Raw genomic sequence first — 24,296 nt, forward strand, 5'->3', positions numbered from 1 at the left:
CAGCATTTGTTGACTGACAGCTATTTGTTTCTGAGAGACAAATAGGTGTAATAAGAATAATTAAAACAGTCGTTAATGAGTTCATTTACTTGACTTTGATGGATTTTGCTCATCTGACACATTTCAGCTGTATTAAAACAACACAAAAGCTCAGTGTGACTATTCTGTACATGCACTCACATATCCAACAGTTCTAATGTCAACCACGGGCTACAGCTGTTTTAAATTGTATGAATGTCTACACTGCTGCAAGCGCTAATGCTCATAAAAATATGAAACTGTCAAATTACATGATTTATGTCCAAAGCAGGGGGTGTGTGTCTTTCCTCCTGGGGCCTGTTTGCTTGTTTTCACTGTAGACAGACATGTTCAATAAGAGAAACAAATGCACACACTCTGTTGGCAGTTTGTTGAAACCAAAGCAGCCTAATGCAACATGTGCATTTTCAAAATATGATCTCTATCATTGAGTGCAAGATTGTGTCGTAAATTTCTCCCTCGCCATAGTCAAAGTGAAACTGAAATCACTCCAGTGGCTGATGCAAGACACACATATGCTGTGTTTAGAGTTAAAGTTTAGCTCCTAAGATGCATCATAAACTTTACACGTGTCATTTTGCTTATGTAAAGCTTAGTTTTGTCATGGTCTTATTTTATGAAGCTCATAAAGTGGTGGTGCATTCTGGGGCCTTGGAGCTTTGCTCTCCAAATTAAAAGTGCCTTCAATAACTTGGTCTTGTTTACTATCAAGATTGTTTTGGTTGTTGTCTTGTTGACACAGTTATTAATAAAAGCATTAAACACATGACTTCCGACTGCAATTAGTAATTAACTTAAAAATGTTATATCCTATTAAAATTTGATGAGCTGCTACATTTGGACTCTGAAAAGCAGCATGTCTGGGAGTTGTTTTCCCTGCTCTGCACTTTATGTTTGCACTTTTGCTATTTTTAGATTTTAGACTTTAAATCATTTAATTGGAATCAGATTACTTTATCGATACCCAGAAAAGTACATTACATTGGTCTAAGAATAGAGACTATAAAAATAAAGATAAATATACATATATAAAACATGTGTGTTTTTTTATTTTTAGGTTTGCACTGTCTTGTTGTTTGTAAGAGTAGATAAATAAATTATGGAGGTAGGCTAATTACAGTAGGCTATCTGGTGAGTTAAGGTCAATCTGTTGGTTCAGAGTGTTGCAAACACAGAGGGAGAGGCAATACAGAAGAACACATTTCGGACACCAATTTAGTCTTTTGTATTTTATTGCTCTGTAAAGCACTTTGAATTGCCTCAATGATTGAATGTGCTGTATTTAGCTTTCGATGTGTGGGATTTATGCAAACCTCATAAAATAATAGGCTATTTCTTTATTTTATTTAGGCTATCCATTTATTTTCCAGTCCTGTCTGATGATGGGATGGGGGTATTGGTCTTAATGAATTACTTCAAAATGTTCCTTTTTATTCTATATTTTCACTATAGGCTATTGCTTTCTATTATTTACCCTGCTCTGTCAAACTAATGTATCGATATTTTGTGGTGATTAAGTCTGTGTTTAGCCTACTCTAATAAGTAGGCTAGGCTACGTAGACTACAAAATGACCCTTTAAGTTGAGTTAACACCTCTGAAGGATTTTCTTCCCAGAAGCTGAACGTGATGTCGGTCACGGGCAGGGTGTACCTAACAAACTGACTGACTCGTGTCTGTTTTCTGACGACTGATCGCTGAAGAGTTGCAACATCGAGGCTCCGCCCCGCTGGATGACGACACCGCGGGAGGAAACAACGTAACCAAACATACCCAGTCCTGCTCCGGGACCTCAGTCCCGCTGAAAGTTCTGGAGGCGAACAGGGTCCGAGGAGACCGCAGTCCGGAGGACCACACTTGATTTCAACTTCACCGAGGATTCATTTCATTTCATTTCATTTCATTTCATTTCACTTCGCAACGGGACACAACGACCCGGGGACACGGTTTGTTTCGGCTTTGTTCGCCTCAGCTCCGGATACATGTTATATTAAAAGAAACAAGTTTTATTTATTTTTCAAAGACAAAAGTTTCAGTTTTGCTTCGTATCGGCCTCGACTCATTATGTTTTACTCTCAGTGAAGAAGCTGAGCCGCCAACAGCTGACTGACTGACTGACGACAGGTTGCGCAACCGAGACAATAAAAAAAGAGAGAGAGACAAAGACGTCATCATCGGACAGAGGAGCCCCAGTTCTCCCAGTATCACCGCTGCTCGTCCCAGTCAGGAGGTCTGCTCTAAAGAAAGGCTCTAGTTTTTCTACCTTTAGCGACCATTTGCTCCAAACTCAGACACGCGGAGACCCCAAGCACGTCCACGCTGTCCCTACTGCTGCTTATCCACTGGATCTACTAGTTTCCTGTCCCACCATCTGAACCAGTCTGTCTGCACGGCACAAGGTAAGAACAAAGTAGCCTACTCACATCCTTTGTCTCAGTTCAAATAGCAGTAACAAAGTGGCTAGTAAATGCATGTTGAAGTTAATTCAAAAGTCCTCACGCTGCAGACAGGCCACTTACAGAGACTGATGTAGGCTACACTGAAATATTGTTTAATCTCACTCTGTATTTTGATTTCCTGAAGAGTTTCAAACCTCTAAGTAGGCTCACCAAGTCATTTAAACTTTAAAAAATGATGTTGACATGGCATGATTATATAGGCTACTTTGTGCTGATGTGTCAGATGCACATTCATGTTGCTGTCAGTCTCTTCTTGCTCTACAACGTCCTACATCTGGTGACTGGCCCACTGAGATTCACCCACTGTCATGTTCATAAGACATGGTGTGTTATCATGCTGGACGTAGTCAGCAAATGATGACTGGTATTTAGGGCCTAAAGTGAGCCAAGGAAACATCCCACAGTAGTAGCAGCAGCAGCAGCAGCAGCAGCAGCCTGGACTGTTGGACAAGGCGGTTTGGTCCTTCTGTTTGTGCTGTTGATGCCAGACTCTGATCCTTCCACCTGCTGCCTCAGACGTCCACATTCGCCTCATTTCTCCGGCCCACACCACCTGATGTTGTAGACCAACAGCCTCAAGAAGCTTCTTGGCTCATAGCACAGATGTAAAGAGTTGTTATCTGAGCTACCATGGCCTCCAGCCTCTGGCCCTGTTCTCTGAACCTCTCTTCTTCAACAAGGTGTTACAATAATCTGATGCTCATTAGATGTTGACAGATCTAGTCATGCCAGAGTCAGTGGGATCACCCATTTTCCACATTTTGATGAGTGTGGGGTGAACATCAGGTGAAGTTTCTGATCTGTTGCACAGCTGCCACATGATTGGTCGATTGGACGCATGCTTGGATTAAGTAGGTGCACAGGTGGTTCCAATAACTTTCTGTGACTACCGCATTGACTGTAAACTCTGTCTTTGAGTCTTTCTCAGCAGTGCAATGATAAGGAAGGAGATAAGAGACTCTTTAGTTTTTGTTTATTCGAATGGCACACATTGTTTATTCTGTTTTTAGCTACCTACATCATTTCCCATGATCGTCAGCTAAGCGTCACAGCTCAACTGAGGCCACAGTCAGACTCGCATGTCTAATAACAGAGGAATGAGGAAGTTTTTTGATGGCAGAGATTTACAGGAAAAAAGAAGTAAAAGCAGAGAAGAGCTCGTGTAAATGAGGATGAAACAAGTGGAAGCTGCTGTTTTCTTGATAGTGGATGGCAAACAGTTTTTAGAGTATGGAAAACAAAATCCAAAAGGACAGCCGATTGAGAGCTCTCACTGTCCAGAAGCTGATTTTCAGTGTTTAAGTCCAGGAGGAAACAGTGTCTTTAGTTAGCAGTCGGATCACTGGTTTTGAAACTGCAGCAGAAAGTCATGGAGAAATCCTCCACAGAGCTGAAGAGATGAGACATCAAACAGCACAGATTCACCGGGTGCGTGTCACTCTGTGTGTGTGTGTGTGTGTTGGTGGATGACGTTGCCGTGGTGACGCTGTGACTCAGGTTGTTTCACCAGAGTGAAAGCAGAGTTGGCTAACATTAGGTTTCCACACTGTCACCGCGACACCTACGTGCTCTGAAAAACTTTTTACAAAATAGTGCTTCACTGTGTGTGTATGTGTGTGTGTTGACTGTATTTAAAGCCTGTTTAAACTATAAACTGTTGCTCTGATGCAACGATCTGAAAGCTGAGGTGTCTGTCAGCTTACAGGAAGTTGCATCATGAAGCCTATAGACACACAACACAGTGAGATGTGTTGCTAATATAACTCATATTAATGTATGTGAAAATGTTACCCAAGTGGAGCGGGGGGGGGGGGAGACCTGCACTGCAGAGGGCGCTGCAGTGGAGAAATGACTGGGGGTGATGGGAGTTTGAGCTCATGACATAAGTCAAACAACTTTTAACCCTCCTCTTGTCCTTCTGTTCCCTTCCTCTAGCCTTCCTTCCTCCTTGGTAATGATTTACTTCCCAGATTTTCATAGGTTTCCAATGGAGAATAATGTGGAAAAAGACCCCTAAAGACCCCTAAAGGTCAGCCACCAAAGTGGTTCCACATCTGAAATTAAACCTTGGGGTATGTAGATGAAATGCTGAAAGTTTCATGCTTTAGTCATTAAAACGCACAATTATTTTGCTTATCTGCCCCACTATTACTTTCCCTTCTTTCCACAATCTTTTTTCCCTCCCTCCCTTCCTTCCCTTCGTCCTTACTTCTTCCTTCCTTTTTGACCCAATCTGTTCCCTCCCTCCCTCCATCTGTCTTTCTTTCTTTTTCCCTTCCTTCTTTCCATAATCCTTTTTCCCTCCCTCCCTTCCTTCCTTCATCCTTACTTCTTCCTTCCTTTTTGACCCAATTGACCCAATTGACCCAATCTGTTCCCTCCCTCCATCTATCTTTCCTTTCTTTTCCCCTTCCTTCTTTCCTCCCATCTTTCCCTTTGTCCGCCCTTCCTTCCTTCCTTCCCTTAGCCGTTTCTGCCTTCCTTCCTTCCTAGACCCAGGAGGAAAACAGGAGGGTTAAGATGATCTATAAACAGTCAGGAACTTTTCTACACTATACACGGTGTAAAATCTCAAATAAAAAAAACCTTGAGCTGCACCATAAAGAGAAAAGCAGAAGATTGCGACATTTCTTCATGTGCAGATGGATGATTTTCAGTCAGCAATATTTAAATTGATCCCCACTCCTCCATGTTGTTAATTAACCTGATGATGTCACTTGTCTTATCCAATCACAGATGAGCAAGGGCACAGCCACAGCCAGGTCTCAGGTGTGTCTAAAGAGACTATTGGACGAGCCCCAGGAAAACGTATTGAAATGTAAACAAGCCTGTCTGGCTCCGCCCCCTCTGGCACCCGGCCTGTCACCCTGCCTCAGGCCCAGAAGCCCCACCCCCAAGTCAAGTCAAAGCCAATTACCATCCAGAGTTGGACCCTACCTCCTGTTTGAACGCTGTGAAGGGGAGGAGACTTACAGGGCGGTGCACACGCAGACACAAAAGCAGTACACCTGCCAGGTAATACACACACACACTGCAGAAAATACTGTTGACACTGCTGTAAACACTCCTGTCTCTCCCCCTCAGGCTCGTTTCAGGTTGTATCCTAAACATATGAACATTTGTGTGAAATTTTGTCATAATTTCTTTGTGAAGTCTTGATTAATGGCTAAAAAGTGTTTGTAATGTCACTATGACCTTTGACCTCCAAACTCTAAGGCTAAGCACTCCCTCCTCATTGCAGGTGCTCCCTCTGTGTGGGTACCAGGAGCATTTGGCTGCCTACACCCACATCGGTCACCACGACAACATCTGTGGCCTGCAGGATGTGGTCGTCGGCCAGGACAGCGTGTACGTCTTTCTGCCCCATCACCACGGCGACATGCACGCGTACGTGCGCAGCAGGAAACGCCTGGGCGAGGAGGAGGCGGGGCTTCTTTTCACTCAGATGCTGAACGCTGTGATGCACTGCCATCACCATGGCGTCGTCCTGAGAGACCTGAAGCTCCGCAGGTTCATCTTCATGGACAGATACAGGTGAGAGTCACAGACAGGTACATGTGATGTTCAGAGAGCACCGTTACTGTCAATGATACTACTGATAGTAATACAAATACTTATGATACTGCTTCTAATTCTACTGATACCTAAAAACAAACTGCGAACATTAATAATACAACCAATTATATTGAAAAGTAATTAATAACACTGAATTTATTATTTCTAATACTACTGCTGTGACACTACATTGCTGCAGAAGTTATTATGGCCACTGATAATTACACTGCTTATGTCAGCAGCATTTTAGTTAGTATTATCAGCGGGAGGATATTACCACTACCAGTATCTGTAGTACTGATGATAACGTAGCTGTACAACAGATACCATTATCATTTCTGCAGATGAATTGGGATTAAATGGACCCGAACTGTGTTGCAGGACTCGCCTTGCCCTGCTCGGCCTCGACGACTGCGTCCTCCTTCGTGGGAGCCACGACGACGACTCCCTGACCGACAGACACGGCTGTCCCGCCTACGTCGGCCCCGAGCTGCTGACCAATGGGAACGGGTCTTACTCGGGTCGCGCTGCAGACATCTGGAGCCTGGGCGTGTCTCTGTACACCATGCTGATTGGACGATACCCATTTCAGGACACGCAGCCCACAGCGCTGTTCACAAAGATCCGCCGCGGCACCTTCAGCCTGCCTGATTGGCTGTCACCACGGGCCAAATGTCTGATCAGCTGCATGCTGAGGAAGTCGCCCGTTGAAAGACTGAAGGCGTCTGAGCTGCTAATGCACCCGTGGCTGACCAATCCCCGCACGCCACATCACAGTGTGCACAAGACGCATCACAGTTCACACATACCACCACAAATTAAACAAGAGGACAATGACCAAGTGGTGCCAACATGGACTGAAAAACACTAACATGCACACACACTTGTACTTGTGTGGACTCCAAACCAGTAAAACTAATGATAACCAAATTAACTAAATCACCCCTGTTCTTCACTAAGCTTTAACCCTTTCTCACCTGACCTGTTTAGTTCAGCCAACGTCTGGTGTGTTTGACCGTTTGGTCTCAATCTGCTGCCATGCAAACACACCACAGGCAAACTGCATTTTGTTTGTGGTGTGAAAACACAGGGACCAACAGGATGTTACGACAGTTAATGACAAGTGTTACTCCAAGGCTTAAAAAACCTAAATTCAATAGCTGATTACAATCCTTGTGAGTAATTTGCAGTTTACTAATGATCAAAAAAGCGACAATAAAAATCAGTCTTTTTCCTTGGTCCAGACGCAACAAACTGAACTACAGGTGTTAGGGCAACCTCAAAACCAACTCCGAACCCTCAAATGGCCCGTGAAGGCGAGGACCCCACAAAACGTCCTCACTCCTTACCCCTCAAACACTAACTGGTCCTCACAAAGATAGACATACAGGAACATACAAACACTACAGAGACAGTCTCATCCTGGATTACTTGACCCTCAGGTGCCTTCCTCACTCTCTCTCTAGCTCTGCCTCCTCAGAAGTGACCACACCTTGACGCCTCAACTTGCTCCCTTGTCTTCCACGAATCATTTGAACTGCAAATGATTCACGACAGAGTAGCCAGTCAGGAACAACAGAAAGTACAGAGATCGACCAACACAAAGTTGGTCTAATGGTTTTCATGGGATTTGTTGACAATCAGAAAAAATAAAAAAGTTACAGTTGGTTTTCTCAAGTGAGCAGATTTTTAATTATAACGTTTCTAATTGTTCTTTTTGTTTGCTTTTTTGTTCAAGATCGCATGTGCATGGCAAATACTTTAACAATGATAATATTGAAGTGGGTGATTCAAAGTAGAAATTATTACGCATATGCACATTCAAAGTAATTCACTCCCAAGTAAAGTAGGTTGTGGAAGTTTTCAGATCAGGGAAGAAATTCAGCTGCTGCATGTACCCACAGATGTAACCAGGTTACTCCAAATGCACGTAAATGTGTTGTTCTCTCGTCACCTGCATCACCTCATTTCTCAGAGTAACCTGGTCACTAAAGTGCATGTGAATGTACTGTGTCCTGTGTGTCAATGAGTTTCACAGCCTTCATGAGTGGTTGATGATGATGATGAACCAGGTTTGATGACCAGTTACTGTGGATTTGGTATTTAGACTCATCACTGACATCCAGCAACAAACAGATGCAAGTCGTGACTGAAGGAGTTCATGGAGACAGTCCAGACACACCATTGGATTTATAAAGGTGGACTCAGGCACAGCTTATTTCTCTCTGAGGATTATAAAGAGTCGTTGATCAACATCCTTCTGAAAAACAGATATAAGAAGATACAGCAAGTGGCCGACAATGACACACACTGTTCAAATTCAGCCTCAGTCTGATAAACTGTATCAAAGTATCCTGTCCTCTTCTGATCATCCGGAGCAGCACAGTTGTCAGGCCTGTTATCTCAGGATTAATGCTTCATTTGCAATTTGTGTTAATGGTCGTTATGGGAGTGGGTATCCTGAAATAACAGTTAACTCATTTTTGTTCATAGGTATAAATTCATAAATAGTTTTCTTGTGACATAAGCTCTAATTTTGCTCAGAGAACAAACACATTCATCATCGTCATAATGATTAAATACAGGAACGGCTCTAGATTTTGGGATGAGTTCTTGTCAAAACTGGTTGTAATTGATCATCATCCCAAAATAACAACAGTTCACAAGATTGTAAGAAAACTATTTTTGACATGTCAACCCAACCATGTAATCCCATCTCAGGATAACTGGACTGAAATTAGTCTTGCGTTTCCTTTGACCAAGTCTGGCCAGTCACCATTCAACATGATGCCTTACACTGATATATCGTATGATTCAGACCTCAGTTAAGCCGGAGAATAAAGATATTTCACAAACTGTTCTGGTCCCGAACTGTTTTTATTTTATTTAGGTTTAATTAAAAAAAAAAAATGAATTGGTCCTGTTGTCTTCTGTCTATCAACATCTATCTATCTGTATCTGTAATCTATATTCTATATGTCTGCTGTCAGTTTAGAGCTTTTGTACAAACTGAATATTTTATTAGTGTGATCACAATTTTTCAGATTTGAGTTGAGATCTGTAAAGTGTGGGGGTGTGGGTATGACTCAGCCATTCTGCAGTATTTTCTACTACTACTTTACTACTTTAGACAAACATCCACAGTAGCTACAGTGAGTTGGTGCATAAGGTCCACCAGCCATTATTGGTACTATACTGATAGTACAGCAGTCGTTGCTGCCACAAGGTTTGACCAACAATGTACAGCTCAGTTCAGGATCTTTTGAGTGGAACAGCAATCAGACAATCCTTTTGCAGGTTTGGTTTTTGAGTTGAGTCCCGCATGTAATTAAAGCAGAAGTAAGCGATCCAGTGGTTTTGGCTAACTTCTTGTCAGCAGATGGAGTTAGCAGTCCCCGCCCTCGTCCCTACGTCACCACATTCACGCGCATCCCTTGGCTGCACACACAGAGAGGACCGCCCCTTTATGCCGTTCTCTCTCCTCATTGGATAAAGGTTGTAGGATACAAGGAAAGTTTTCTCCTCGGCTTACAGCAGAGCAGAGTGACTGACAGACCCGTGTTTCAGACCAAACACTCCATATAAGTGATTGCTGTCGGAAGATAGAACTATTTAAGACTTATATTAACACAAACATTCCACTTACTTCTGCTTGAAGTAATTTGAAGGTGACAAATAAAATCCTACAGATAACCATTATGAGTAATTTCTTCACAATATTTTTTATTCTGGAAAAAATGGTTATTTAAAAGTTAGACTTAGATTTTTTGTATTTCAGTCAAAATACTGTACAGATATAGACAGGATTAACTGTGAATGATCCTGTAAACACTAAAAATTAAACAAATGTCCAAAAGTAGCAGCAGCTCTGGCTGTTGAAGAGCACAGACAGGTAAGACAGCAGGTGAACATGAACAATGAGTTTTCACACCTTCACATTTTATTGTTCAATCTGATCAGAGAGCAGATTAAATTCTGCGACTGTCCTTCACTTCAGATAAGATTCTCGATACAATGCCCACTTCATTGCTGAAAAGTCCGTCTGAAATCAGAGTCTTCATTTTGTCCTCACCTCAGACTGAAACGTCACACTGACAGTCAGTGAAATGTCTCTCATGTCTGTTCAATGGTCACTGATGGAGTCAGTCAGGAACCAGTATCAGTGTCCATGTCGTCAGTGTCGTCGCCCTCTGAGCGGCAGATCTCGTCCAGTGCCAGCTCTGGAAACAGAAGTGGATAGTGTGAGTCTTTATTGGGTGATGTTATATCTGTGGCCTATTGAATCAACAGCAATTTGAAAAACATTGCGTGTATTTTTGTGTGTGTGTTTGTACCCTCGCTCTCGCTCAGCTCAGGGATCTTCCTCAGCGTGTCTCGTACGGCGGGGATCACCTGGTCGTACATGTGCAGCAGCGGTCTGCAGCTCTCTGAGAAGTTGCTGTGATGCAGCAGCAGCCAATGCAGCAGCAGCAAACACTCTCTGAGCAGGGACGCCGCAGGGCTGTGCCACCACGGCAACGAGGGGGCGGAGCACCGTGGTAAGGGCTGGGGCGCACCTGAGGGGACAGCCATTTTAGGGTCAGCTTGCTACAGAGACTTCATTGTGCATTTTATCAGACCCATGCTTCAAAATCTGACATGCGACTGACCTGTTGAGTCCGACGGCTCCTGAGAACCACGGAGATCCAACCACTGACGATGGAAAACAATCACCACGGTCTGGACCACCTGAGAGGAAGAAAGAGAAACTCATGTTGAAAAGTGCAACACAAAGTTTGGTGTCACTATACGGAGAAACAGAATAGATATTTACCTCAGTGAAGCATTGACAGCTGCTGTGGTTTGTGCTCCAGCTTTCTGCTCTCTGAGTCATTAGTCTGCTCAACGAACGAACCACCTGAGACACAAACACAACAATGGCCGACATAGAGGTGAGTCCTCAAAGAACAGCTGTTTTTAAATACATGTAAGCTGTGGTTGGGACAAACAAAGACAGAGCCTTTATAAAGGCTGATACTATGTTAGATCACCTTGACTGTACCTGTCTCAATGACATGTCTGGGTCTCGTTTGCTTCGACTACCAGTGGGGAAAGCAACATGTATTGTAAAATGCTGACAACTGCCTAAATGTTTTTGTTGCAGCAACTCTGCTCTTTGCTTTTTTGCAACTTATCAGTTGCAGAGTCAACAACCTGCTCGCATATGCCCAGTGTGCATATTATTGGTAATTGGAGGTCGTTTCTGATACAGAGCTAAAATGGTTTTCTGGTTGGGGCTTTTTTGTTTAAGAATATTGTTTTAAAATGAAACCTGTTGTGTGGATGAGGTCTGAGGTCAGAAAACATGTAGAACAACACCTTAGGGTTAAGGAACTTATGGACGTTCTTACTTTTTGTTTTCCCACATTTTATAATCTTAACCACTAATCATGAGAATAATCTGCTTCTCTTGAGAGAGAAAATAACTGAGAGCTGCAGCCCGAATAGACACAGGAGCCAGCTGTTGTAGTCTAGGTGAAGTAGGTCAACTGGTCCTCAACTGTCAAGCTGATGCTCTGCTGATGTCAGTCAGATACACACGGGGGAAGAAACGTGTCCAGGTTTCAGATGAAGTGCTTGTTTGATCATCTTTTTAACAACGATGACTAATGTGACGCAGCCAGAGTTCTCATTTCACCTTTCAGAAAAGGTAGAAACCCTTTGTCTTTAGACGTGTGCTGACTTGATAAGATAGTTATTTTGAAACGTACCAAGACCATAACACTGATGCTATTCTTATAAACCTCCTGCAGGTCTAAAGTATGTCTCTGCCGTGTGTGTGTTACCTGCAGGTCGAGCAGAATCCACTCTGTGTGTGTTGCATAGTTATCTGGTCTGGTTCTGATGTACTGGAATAACTTAAGGAAAACACAGGGGTCTGAAAGAAACAACAAAAAACAGAACTGCAGTTTCAGTAAATAAATATCAAATTTCATTAGTATACAGATGCCTTTAAATGACAGATGATTACACCTCACCGTGCTGCGAGCAGAGCTGTTGGGCCAGTGTTCGGTGGTCGGACATCAACGCGAGGATGGACACACATTCTTTAATCATCTGCAACTTGCCATCCGCTGACAAACACACACACACCACCTGCAACACACACTGCAACCTGACAGATAGAGACAGAGGACAGGTGTGACTGCACAGAAGATGCAGGTTTGAATTTGACTAAAAACTAACAATGGATACCCTGATTTTCATTTAAAATGTGTTAATTGGTAGATTGAAATTAATGCTTATAGTGACTGATCCTGTAGCTAATACTCTGTCTGCGCCTGAGAGAAGTGCGAAGTTCAACCTCAACCAGTGCACAGATGATCAGTATCAGCAGCGCAAAAATGTGAGCAGGGCAGCACTTGCAAATATCCTTAGAGGTATGAAATAAGCAACATGAAAGGTCAGGAGTCAGTTTGTCTTTGCTGACAAAAACTGCACTGATCCGGTCTCAGGGCTCAGCTCTGTTCTTCCCACATGATTTCTTTTTAATAAACCAGCAGATAAAGGCCAGGAACTCCTCTACCAGTGGTTACCTGCTGCACAGCCCTCCTCGGCTATTTTTACCTTCTGTTCTGTCACCCACTGACTGTAAACGCTTGAAGGTATTTTACAGTCACATTACGTAACTACTGACGCGAAGTGGAAAATGTTAACGCATACACACGCACACACACTCCCTGGTCGGCCACTCCTTGATCTCCAGCAGTGTTACGCCCATTTAAATGTTGCATCATATTTGTGCATGTGTTATCCTGCACATTTTGTAAAAGGATTCATTTGATGGATTGAATAAAACTGAATATGAATGCGTGTGGAGTGGGTGTAGTGTTACGTCACGTTCGCTACTTTCTGCTGCTCTCACGCAACAAAAACTCAAACTTAAACGATCTTCTTTAAACGTTTTTAAAGAAGCAGCAGAACTTCGAAGTATCTGATCGTCTTCGTACCTCCGACTTTCATTCTTGATTAATGAAAACATTTTTGGCAAATGTTTTCTCTTTCGTCCGTCTTGGACCGGTCCTAGAATACCACCGTGTGCGCAGAGGCTCATGGGAAATCTGGTGTGAAAACACATAGCTTTCCAAAACTCCTCGTAGTCCCTTTAAGCTGTGATGAACTAAAATTGTTTGAAATACGGTGTTATGAAAATGAATTCTAATGCTAATCAGTAATTAGCAATTAAGAAAGTACAAATTCAAAGAAAATTATGTTGATAAATAAATGTTGTGTGTGTACCTATCAGTGTGTGTTTGTGGTGTCCTCTCAATCAGGACACACAGTGTCTTCATGGCGCTGAGGACAAGATCCTCCCTTTGTGAGCTGCTGCCTCCTTCAAGTCCTGTTTGACACAGCCGTAACACTGACTGCAGCAAGGCCTTGTGGGAGCACAGATCTCTGCCTGCAGCACTTGGCTCAGTCTACAAGAGGAAGAAAAGGAGGACAATCCCACTGAAACATTCAAGTGAACAATCTGTGAAGACATCTCAATGTGTCATAAAGACAAATCAAACATGTTTTATTTCTTAAAGTTGATATTTTGATATTGCCATCTCCACTGTGATGAGGAGTAAAGTTTACATTTTCTGTCTGTACCTTGTTGTCTGCAACGCAGCCTTGACTCTCTTCTGACAACACAGCCTCCACTACCTGGGGAACAGCACAGAGGTCAAAGGTCAAATATTGAAAGAACAAATAACCATTAGCCGCATAAACTGTGTCCAAAGGACTGAATATTACTAAGCTCCATTCAGATAAAATGTTGATCTTGGTGTGATCTCCCTCTACTCTATTTTATTCTTTTTATATAAATCCTAAATTGTATATGTAGTATATGCATATTTTTTTGCACTAGAGTATTTTTACTTTTATTTCTATTTATTCTTATAATAAATATAATATAATAATCTTATTTTATTTTATCCCTAACTATTTTTTGGTACCTTTATGTTTGCACCTGACACCACGACATGTTCCTTGTGCTGTAAACTGTTTACTGCTCTTGACAATAAAAAACATTTCTGATTCTGAAAAGCAATTCAAAGACACAGCTTTCCTAAAATCAACGGAAATCGAACCAGATCTGCCATCAAGTCATGCGTGTGGTTTGTCATTACAGATGTTACAGAATGAAGAAGCGATGTTGCGTCATCACCTCATCACTGTGAGCCAGCAGCAGGCAGAGGAGTCGCAGAGCGGCCAAACCAGTGTCCTCCATGCTGAAACCAGGCAAACCCGTCTCCTCGAGTCTTCCGCCTCGGGCGGTGGCAGCAGCGTGGCCAGCTGGGAGTGAGCTGACAGCGGCAGAGTCTGAACTGCTGCCGCCAGCAGAGTTTGAACGGAGCAAGTCCAGAGCCTGACAGAGACGAGACAGGTGAAGGTCCAACAGAGGGAGGAGTAGGACGGCTCCATGACACGACCTACAGAGAAATTGAGATAAATGGAGTTAGCCTAATCAGATAAGCAATCACCCCAGATCTGGAGCAGCTATTCCCAAACTTTTTATATTATTTTATAGTCCTTCGAAATCCCAATTTAAGCTATAAATAAAATGCCAAATCCATCTATTAAGTACTTGTTTCAGCATTTATTTAAGCTCTGTTTGCAATGACAAATCCTTCCATTGCTACTCTGTCAGTCGCCTCCTCTGACTGCTGTGAACACTCACAACCTAGAAGAAACAGCCGGCTACTGTGCATTGCTATGCCATTGTCTGCCATATTTTATTGGTGTATTCAATAAATAATTCTGAAGTTTATAGCCCCCCTTTCATTGTTTTGATGTATTTGAAAAATTGTTACCCGGTACTCTAATACAATCGCCTTTTGAGCCTTAATATGATACACCTGTGGAAAATGTTACATACAGTTTACACATATCAAATCATCGACAAAAACATGTGATGTCATGATGGTGTTGACTTGTTATTTCAGTGCTGCTGTTATACTATTTGGCCACAAGAGGGGGCTGCTGTCCACAGAACCACAGAACAATAAGTATGTAAAATGAGAACAAATTCCAGGTCAGAGCCTGAAACTGTCTAAATTTATAGGGATATTTCAACATTTTGGCAAATACACATATTGCCATAATCCCTATAGTTTTAGGAGTTGGTTCATTACCATTAATTGTCGGTGCAAGCTGGTTTGAGATAGGCGGGGGATAGACGCGAGGTGCATGGTATTTCCACGTTTCCCTCATCAAACTAAATACACAATCTAACAACTCCAAAACACTCTCATTGAGAAATTGTGACCTGCACATTCACCACGCTATTAAACAATAATGTAACATTACGAGACGGAGTAGTTTTCGAGGCAAATGAGTACCCGCAACTACATTTCAGACACGGCTGCTGGGCGGAGTGATTTCAAAAGTATAATTATAATAATATAAGACAATTAATTATACGTTATTAGCTCATAGCGTGACAAATGTAGAGCACAACTTGTTCACGAGAACGTTTTGGAGTTGTTGGGCTGTGTATTTAGTGAAGGGAAACTAGAAATACCATGCACCTTGCGTCTCTCCCCCGCCGATCTCCAAACAACGTGCTCCGACAATTAAAGGTAATGAACCAACTCATTCCCAACATCAATCCCTGTTATCAATGCCAGCTGGTCTTTCAGCTCCAGGGACCCACTACCCCCACTAAAACCAAACTGTGAAGGGTTCTGCAAATTATAAAAAGCCCCCTCATGTCACTGACAGGATGAAGTGGAGCTATGCTTTTAGTCATGTGAAGAGAGGAAAAACACAAAATGAACCGGGATTACACTGACATGAGGCTGATGTTTCATATTAAAATTTTCCTGTCTTACAATTCTATATAAAATTATCAATTTTGCACATTTTAGTCTACTTATTCTTATGCTCACAGATGGAGGAGGGAGGATAGTAGTGGGAGCACTGGGGTGTCAGGAGTGTAGGCCCGCTTTTTCTCCTATACATAACATTAATTAGGAATCAATAAGGAAACAGACATATAAGCAGAATCGATAATGACATCAGTATGAGTACAATCTCAGTAATTCAGTCAAAGTTTCAGCAGAGCAGCTGCTGAATCATCAGACATAGTGTGTACCTGTGGTTCCTGCTGGTGGCTGCAGCTGCTGCTCGGCTTTGACTGAGCATGTTGAGTCCGGTTACAGCCAGACTCTGGACCGGACTCAGAGAGGCTCTGGAAGCTCCATCTCCACTGACACACGCTGCTGCATCAGAGTGCAGCAGGAAATCTGCCGACAGCCCACTGAACACACAGACATCAAGTCAGTCAGTAGTTCATAACAGTCCAGCTCCTTTGTGCTTGAGCTGGGATGTGGAACAGTAGTACACAGCTACCACTGCAGCAGCCCTAACCCTAACCCTAACCCACTACTGTCATTACTAGTATTCAAATATTAAAGGGGAAACTTCATATCTACAGTTTACTACACTTTGTTGTTTCTTTGCAGCAAGTAAATTCAACAAAATCCATTTAGGATGCAGTACATGCTGAAGTGATCATAATATTGCCTCGCAACTTCAAACACCAAACCTGTGACCATCAATATCACCATGGTTACAGTGCATGGTTTTTACCTGGATGTCAGGTGGGTGTCTGTCAGACTCATAGTCAACAGATGAGAGAGGCTGAGGCTGCTGGGAGACAGAGGCTGCTGCAGCAACAACCCCAACAGGATGCCACCTGGAGGACAAAAGAAAACACATTTTAATCAAAGCGTTTCGCTTTCACCACGTGCTGCTGTTGTGCATGCGCGCTTCTCTGTGGTGTGTGTATGTGTGTGAGAGGATGTGGAGATGAATGGAGATGAATGAAGGCCATCGTCTGACGGGGGGGCGGGGGCGCGGCGGCAGCAAATATCGCTACTTTTTTTTTTTTTTTAGACGTTAGTTAGGAAAGTGCTGCGGGAAACCCTGGTATTTATTCTGAATGTGTTTTTCCTTTTTTTTTTTTTTTGTCATTTAAATTTTTATTGAACTTTTAAGAAACATACAAATAAGTACAGGTTCAAGATACACATGTTTTCTTTTGTGTGTTTTGGTGCTGACATCCTCTCAGATACAAAAAGGAGAGATTATGAAATCCAAACAAATATGACACATAAGGAATCCACATGAGAAGAAACTGAGTCCATCAAATAAATGATACAAGGTGTTGCATTTAGTCTTTGGTCTGCTTTGTGTAACTCCAAAAAAGTTCCCAAGAGCTCATCCCGTCTTCCTCTTTGCCTTTCAACCTACAAAGCATAGCTTCATAGGATGCTGTCTCCGCCATTGCACCCAACCACTCCCTCAGAGTAGGAGACACAGCCGTCTTCCAATGTCTTAGAGTCACTCTGGAGGCTGTAATCAGGCCCACCATGATAACAGAAAATGTTCCTTTAGATATATTTGGTAACTGAGACCTGTCCCCTAGAAGACACATAACAGGAGTCAAGGGGACTGCTAAACCACACCATTCACTCAGGAAGTCCACAACTTCTACCCAGAATGGAGCCACTAATGTACACTCCCATATACAGTGCAAAAAAGTTCCCAGTCCTGTTTTACATTTCCAACACTTATTGTCATTCAACAATTTCATTCTATGTAATCTCACAGGAGTGTGATAATATCTGTGTATAATTTTATACTGTGTGAACTTCCCTCGTGCCTCTTTTACATACTTCCCACAGCCTGCCAACATATCCAGCCATTTCTCCTGAGCAATATTTGTCCTCAAGTCCCTCTGCCATAGCAACTTCACATTAGTGTACTCCTCACTTACTGAAAAATTTGTTGATTTATAAAATTGTGAAGCTGTACAGCGTTCAAGTGGCATATTCATATAGTCCATAATAGAATTCTCTGAGGAGTTACTAATTCGAGATTTTACACAATCCCTGATTTGTAAATATTTCCAAAAATGTTGTTTCCCTTCAAGTTTAAAATGACTAATTAATTCCTCATAAGACAAAAATTGTCCATTTTTGTATAGATCTCCTATTGTACATATACCTCTTGAATGCCACTGCTTCCAGTACACCGACACTTTACCAATATGAATGGCAGGATTAAACCATAGTGAAGCGTATGGCTGTACATGATGTGAAACCTTTTTATGTGCTTTGGCCCATACTTCCCTAGAGTGGACTAGCACTGGACTTTTTATGTCACTGCGCTGAGATAGTATCTCCTTTACACTGAATGGTGAACACAACTCATTCTCAATATCTATCCAGTCTAGCCTGTTATCTGTCAGCTTCCAATATTTGGCCAATTTAGCCATTTCAAAAGATATGGCATATAACCTTGGGCCTGTTAGACCTAATCCCCCTTTTTCCTTTGGAGTACAAAGTTTACTTAGTTTAATTCGAGCTTTTTTCCCCTCCCATAAAAACTGTTTGACCACATCATCATATTTCTTAAAAATAGCAGGTGGTATTGTGATTGGCAACATCATTACTAAATAATTGAATTGAGGAGCTATTATCATTTTGATAATATTAATTTTTCCCCACAGCGTAAGTTTAATCTTTACCCATTTCTCCAGATTTGTTTTAATTTTTTGTAATAAAGGGTTAAAGTTTAACCAAGGCAGCTCTTCCAGATCTTGACTGAGTTTAACACCGAGATATTTGATACCTTTAGGTACCCACTTAAATTTAAATTTTTCTACCATGTAAGGGAGGCATAATGGAGTCAATGGCATTGCCTCAGATTTATTCCAATTAATTGTATAACCTGACAGTTCAGAGTAGGACTGAATAGTTTCCATTAAAAATGGCAGGGATGTCTCAGGGTCTGTCACCACAGCTAGGATATCATCTGCAAATAACAGCAGTTTGTGATGTTGGCCGCCACACTCAATTCCCTTGATACCTGTATTCTTCCTAATACTAACAGCCAGAGTTTCTAAAAAAATTATGAACAATAGGGGGCTTAAGGAGCACCCTTGACGGGTGCCTCTAGAAAGGCGAAAAAAAGGGTGATATTACTCCATTAGTTATTACTGCTGCCTTTGGTTCTTTATATAATATCTTTACCCATTGAGAAAAACAGAGACCAAATCCAAAATGTGACAGAGCAGAAAAGAGAAAGCCCCATTCTACCTTGTCAAAAGCCTTCTCGGCGTCTAAAGAGATGGCGGCTATAGGGACATTTTTAGAATGGGCAAGCCACATTAAATGTATTAATTTCCTCATGTTATCTGTGGAAGATCTATTCTTCATGAAGCCAGCTTGATTTCCATGTATAATGATGGGCAAAACTTGTTGAAGACGTAGAGCCAACACTTTGGTCAATATTTTAGAGTCCACATTAAGCAAACTTATTGGTCTAAAATTAGCTGGGTCTGTTATGTCTCTATCTTTTTTCGGAATCAGAGATATTAGAGCTTCATTAAATGTTGGTGGTACATGGCCTTTCTCAAAAGCCTCCTGATATACCTTAACCAACACTGGGGCCAGAATGTCTATGTATTCTTTATAATACTCTGCAGGAAATCCATCATTACCTGGAGATTTCCCAGTGTTCATCAATGATACAGCTTTCCTTATTTCTCCTTCAGTTATAGGAGACTCTAACTTCTCTGCTTGATCTATGTCAAGTTTGGGCATATCAATATTGGAGAAAAACAGTTCCTGCTCCCTTTGGTTATCATTACAGGATACTGTTGATGTATAGAGTTTCTCATAATAGTGTTGAAATGTCTTATTTATGTCTGTTGCTGAGGTTACCAATTTATGTTTTTCCTTTTATTGTTGTTTATTATGGTGGGTAGGTATTGGATTGGGATCCCCTTAGGGCAAGTTGTTGTTATTCATTGTAATGTAATATTTTATTCTTTCCTAAATATAAAATATCATTTAAAAATGCAGGTTAATGCAGCTGACACACTGACCTTGATGCTGCAGATGTGCAGGTCTGACAATCAGGAAGGGGTCTGGACGACTGTTGTCACATTTGCTGTTGGATGAGCTTCTATCTGCTGAAACACACACACTCTTGTCACTTTTGGTGAAATTGCATACATATATAGACTTCCACAACCCACTACCACTACAAAACCCCACTGACCCACATAGATATTAACCAAAATTCAATGAAAAACCCCATAATGGACACATATATTTCATCACCACAACTGTAACGACCTCCATGACATCATCATGTAACGCACCATCTCTTCGTGTCTTCATTGGCGTCTTCACCGGCGTTGTCCTGGATGGCACATTGGCTCCAAACATCTCCTTGGTGATGAAACCGTTTCCAGCCGGAGAGGAGGAGCTGCTGCCAAGAGAGCTCAGCACTTTAGGACTAAGAGCAGAAAGACGGTCAGAGAGTGAATAGAGACGAGCAGATGACAGTCAGTCAATTGTTCATCCTGCTGATGAATTACTGTAAATAAGTTTTTAAAATGTCTCCTTATAATTTTATACAGATTTTGTTACTGTATCTTTACATGTTTATTATTGCTTGCCTAAATTATTTTATTCCCCTAATTATTGTATCTGTACCTATATTTATACATCGTTTATCCATGTAGGGTTGCAGGGGAGCTGGAGCCAATCCCAGCTAACATAGGGCACGGGCAGGCTTCACCCTGGACAAGACGCCAGTCTATCCAAATATATCTATCATTTAAAATATTAGAGTATAATGAGATTTTGAATAATAAGCTATGTAACACCTTAATTTAGGCACATTTAAAGCATAAAGGAACTCTACAACAAACCAGGAACCAACTGTAAAACACTTTTTTACTTTCCTCATCTCCCAAATTCTCAGGAAGTTTAACTAATTATAACTGTTGGACTGACCCTGCTGAGCTAAAGGAAAGTACTGAGACCGAGGTGAATATCTGACCAAACTCTTTAAATGTTCAGTTAACTGCAATATAGAGAAGAAAAACAGCAAATCCTCATTGAGAGAATGACTGAAGTTTATGCAAATAGTTGTATCGATGACTCACTTGTTTCTAGGCAGTGGAGAGGCCGTCTTGTTTTTTTCTGAACTGTGCAGTTTGGACTTCATCTCATTGATCTCTGCTTCTTTAAACTGCAGCTCAGACTGCAAAGACTGAACCTGCACACACAACATGTTATTGTTATCATCATGTTATTGTGAGGAATAAACAATATGGACAGTGTGAATGACTGTGGTAGGTTTCTGCACCTTCTTGTTGAGCTCCTTCTCCTTGTCACTCTGCTCCTTCTTCCTCTGAGTCTCCAACAGGACCTGGTTTTGTCTCTCAGCCTCGTTCTCCTGCTGAGCTGCTTTCAGGTAGTCCCTCAGGACACGGATCTCCCCACTCTTCGAGACAATCTCATCTTCTACTTCTTTGAGCTAATAAAACACGCACGCACGCACGCACACACGCACACACACACACACCGCACGGAGGCTCATAAATGTAGTGTGAAAACGCTTCGCTTTTCCAAAACTCCTGGTTGTCCCTTTAACATCTTCACATTTAGACCATGCATCATCAAGGTGTGGGAATCAAACCTCAATATATTTCAGATGCAGACTGATATGTGTCCATAACATTAAATTCAAATTCACAAATGTTGACATGTGTTGTAATAGTTGAGATTATTTATTCATTTACTGTGCATAAACCTCCCATTACGCACTGACTTCAAACCACTGATACCAGTAGCCTGTCTGTGTGTGGCTCTCTGTGATTGAAGGACACTTTACAAGAAATCTGCTAAACAAAACTATGAAGTTACAGAAAAGTAAAAAAAAAATATATATATTAAAGGAATTTAGTGTGCAACTGTAAGCTCAAGTGCAGTGTTATGGCTTTCAGTCATGATTATGCAGTTTTGTTCACCGGACAATTGTTCAACTTCCCTCAGCTGCTTTCTCTAAACCTGCCCTTCTAATGCTGTGGTGATTTTTTATCAACTTTGATGCACACTAGGTTGACGGCCGGGCCACTCTTTATTACCAGTAGTGCGTGAATGATGTTGTTTGTCTCTTAATGTGGCCCTGTGATAGACTAGTGACCTGTCCAGGGCATATACCCTGCCCACACCCTATGTCAGCTGTAACTGGCTCCAGCCACAGATAAGTGGTATAGAGAATAGATGGATGGATGGAGGTTATATCACCTTCCTTTTCAACTCTGAATGCTGAGCCTCCAGCGAGTCCTCTCTGTCACACCCAATTTGCTGCTGCCTGTTACCTGAACACACAAAACAACAGAGCTTGACATGCAGTATATCAGCACTGTTCCCCAATCCCCTCTGTACTTTTCTTAAAGGTTAAAGGTTTTTTTATTTGTCATTTCTTGTACGGTGTACACGAGATGAAATTGTGTGCTCCTAGATTAATATGAAGAGGAAGAAATTTAACAAGATTAGATGACTATAATACAAGATTAAATGTGTAAATCTGTGGGGTTTGCCTTTACATATGTGGTTAAACTTTATTCATCTATTTATAAAGCACTTTAAACAGCCACAGCTGGAACAAAGTGCTGTACATTCATAAGAATATTAATAAAAATGAAAGAGGTAAGTTATTTATTTAAGGGGGAAAAGAAACTTCCATTAATGTTCAATTCTGCTCTGAACTCACCAAGAGGCTCTCTGCTCATCCCAGCATTTCCTCTGTTGCTGTTGCCTAATCGAAACGTGTTTTCTCTGCTCTGCTTCAGAGCAGCTCTGCTCAGAGGTTTGCTCTGTCCTGCAGCGTGGGGCCTAGCCGACTCCATCGGTTTGTTTTCTGGTTTAGACCCTGCAGCTGATGAGGTGGCGGCCTGCGACGCAATGATGTCGATCTCATTCAAGTCGTCTTGAGTGAAGTCATCATCATCTCCAAATGGGTCATCGAAGGCCACTGTCGTTGCCACTTCATGGTTCAGGCCTCTAAGGCGCTTGGTGGGAGGGCAGTTCATACTGTGAAGGAGGAGGAGAGGACGTTAACCGACGTTAACTAGCTGACAGCTCTGACCTTTGACCTCTAAACTGATCATTTACAGTACTACTACCCAGACTAAGATTTTGGTCTTTCCTGGCCAGAAAGGCTCAGAGTTACACACCTTCAGTCAGACTGTAGGTAGATGTATACAGGACTATCTTATCACAGTATTAGGATACCAAACCAAATCTCTGCAAGTGCATCCTTTCAACTTCATACAGCTACAGGAGCTTAACTCAGCAGGACCGTCAAGTGACCAGCCTGATTTAAAGTAAGTGAAGGTCTGAGCAGAGATCTGTCAATACAGCAACAAACCAGTGTTTATTTCTATCGTAACCAAACCTCAAAACAAGTGAGTTAATTACGTTAATGTAGTTTACAGGTGCTTCCTTCCTCTGGGTCTCCTGTTACTGTACCTTGTGCTCTGCTGGTGCAGCTCCTGAAAGTTGTCAGCTAAAAGATAAAGCTAAGTAGGAATCCAATGGGAAGTTAGCTCGCTAAGCTAACACCGCTCACTCCGTCACGGCAGCATTTCAAAGCCACAATAAACCTCATGAAAAATATGTGAGCGGTGTCTGATGATGGCGCCCATTCACACGGCCCGTCCGCACTAAAGTAAGCGGTGAAATGTGTGTTTTTAAAGAAAAGGAGCCAGCAAGACAAAGTTGAAGTGGTCAGGTCAGACCTGTGTTGTTGAGCCCGCTTCAGTGCTGCTGACAATTCTGACCAATCAGAGCAACGCGCTGACAAAGCGACCAATCACCGGCGGCAACCATGCACTGACGGGAGCCTGTACGGGACATACCTTACTAAACTCGCAGGAGGAGAAAACCACACAGGTCTGTGAAAGAATTTTTGTTATTTGCTAAATCTTGTGCTTCTTGTGCCTCGCTTTGTGTGTTCCGCATTTTCCTGCTGTCTCACTTTGTAGCAGTTTTTTTTTTTAATTTCTGCATATGTTGTGACGTTGTTTAAAATGCGTTCTTGATGTAGCCTACTTGTACATTTAGATGATAATATCAATCTTGTGTCTGCAAAAAGACCTGTTTGCTGAGCGTTGCTCAAAGTCTTAAAGTCTGTTCTACCTGTGGACCTAATTACAGTTGTGCAGATATTCAGTAGCTACAACATCAACATCACTCCCTGTTGTGAGGCAATGCTGTGCGTTCACACCGAAAGCGAGTCGCTCTGGCCGCTCCTATCGCGTCGCTTGTCAGCTCTTGCACCAAGCGACCAAAGGGGCGGGACTTTCAAGCTGTGCTGCAGATGTGTCCATTCAGGCTCTCTCAATT

General features: G+C 42.1%; 2 protein-coding genes across 3 annotated transcripts; one reads left to right on the forward strand and one right to left on the reverse strand.

Moving 5' to 3' along the window:
- The first annotated feature begins 1,817 nt into the window (after window positions 1-1,817).
- trib3 (tribbles pseudokinase 3) lies at window positions 1,818-7,691 on the forward strand. The gene is made up of 4 exons (XM_085776971.1): window positions 1,818-2,436; window positions 5,233-5,511; window positions 5,738-6,030; window positions 6,433-7,691. Exons 2-4 carry the CDS (start codon window positions 5,233-5,235, stop codon window positions 6,920-6,922), a joined length of 1,062 nt encoding a protein of 353 aa, XP_085633097.1. The 5' UTR covers window positions 1,818-2,436; the 3' UTR covers window positions 6,923-7,691.
- A 2,064-nt stretch (window positions 7,692-9,755) lies between these two features.
- On the reverse strand, window positions 9,756-23,725 carry atrip (ATR interacting protein). Of its 2 annotated transcripts, none has more exons than XM_085776973.1 (18): window positions 23,421-23,725; window positions 22,663-22,982; window positions 22,194-22,267; window positions 21,250-21,420; window positions 21,047-21,159; window positions 20,255-20,391; window positions 19,976-20,059; window positions 16,672-16,777; window positions 16,175-16,339; window positions 14,246-14,510; window positions 13,687-13,740; window positions 13,330-13,511; window positions 12,069-12,205; window positions 11,877-11,968; window positions 10,865-10,948; window positions 10,701-10,779; window positions 10,386-10,607; window positions 9,756-10,271 (listed from the first exon to the last, which is right to left on the reverse strand). In XM_085776973.1, exons 2-18 carry the CDS (start codon window positions 22,979-22,981, stop codon window positions 10,198-10,200), a joined length of 2,358 nt encoding a protein of 785 aa, XP_085633099.1. In that variant the 5' UTR covers window position 22,982; window positions 23,421-23,725; the 3' UTR covers window positions 9,756-10,197. The 2 variants fall into 2 exon arrangements, with proteins under 2 accessions (XP_085633099.1, XP_085633098.1); XM_085776972.1 differs by having other exon boundaries at window positions 19,976-20,062.
- Between the last annotated feature and the right edge of the window lie 571 nt (window positions 23,726-24,296).

Source organism: Trachurus japonicus, chromosome 5 (genome assembly GCF_045865225.1).
Source record: "Trachurus japonicus isolate A0001 chromosome 5, Traja_1.0".
Lineage (NCBI taxonomy): Eukaryota > Metazoa > Chordata > Actinopteri > Carangiformes > Carangidae > Trachurus > Trachurus japonicus.

What these genes read in the sequence shown, in the direction of transcription:
- atrip (XM_085776972.1), bottom strand. Translation starts at nt 22,981, where the DNA reads ATGAACTGCCCTCCCACCAAGCGCCTTAGAGGCCTGAACCATGAAGTG. An exon ending in GACACCCACCTGACATCCAG is followed by an intron (nt 16,340 to 16,671) that starts GTAAAAACCATG and finishes CTGTGTGTTCAG; the next exon opens with TGGGCTGTCGGCAGATTTCC. An exon ending in ACAGCTCTGCTCGCAGCACG is followed by an intron (nt 11,969 to 12,068) that starts GTGAGGTGTAAT and finishes TGTTTCTTTCAG; the next exon opens with ACCCCTGTGTTTTCCTTAAG.
- trib3 (XM_085776971.1), top strand. Translation starts at nt 5,233, where the DNA reads ATGAGCAAGGGCACAGCCACAGCCAGGTCTCAGGTGTGTCTAAAGAGA. An exon ending in AAAAGCAGTACACCTGCCAG is followed by an intron (nt 5,512 to 5,737) that starts GTAATACACACA and finishes TCCTCATTGCAG; the next exon opens with GTGCTCCCTCTGTGTGGGTA. An exon ending in ATCTTCATGGACAGATACAG is followed by an intron (nt 6,031 to 6,432) that starts GTGAGAGTCACA and finishes ACTGTGTTGCAG; the next exon opens with GACTCGCCTTGCCCTGCTCG.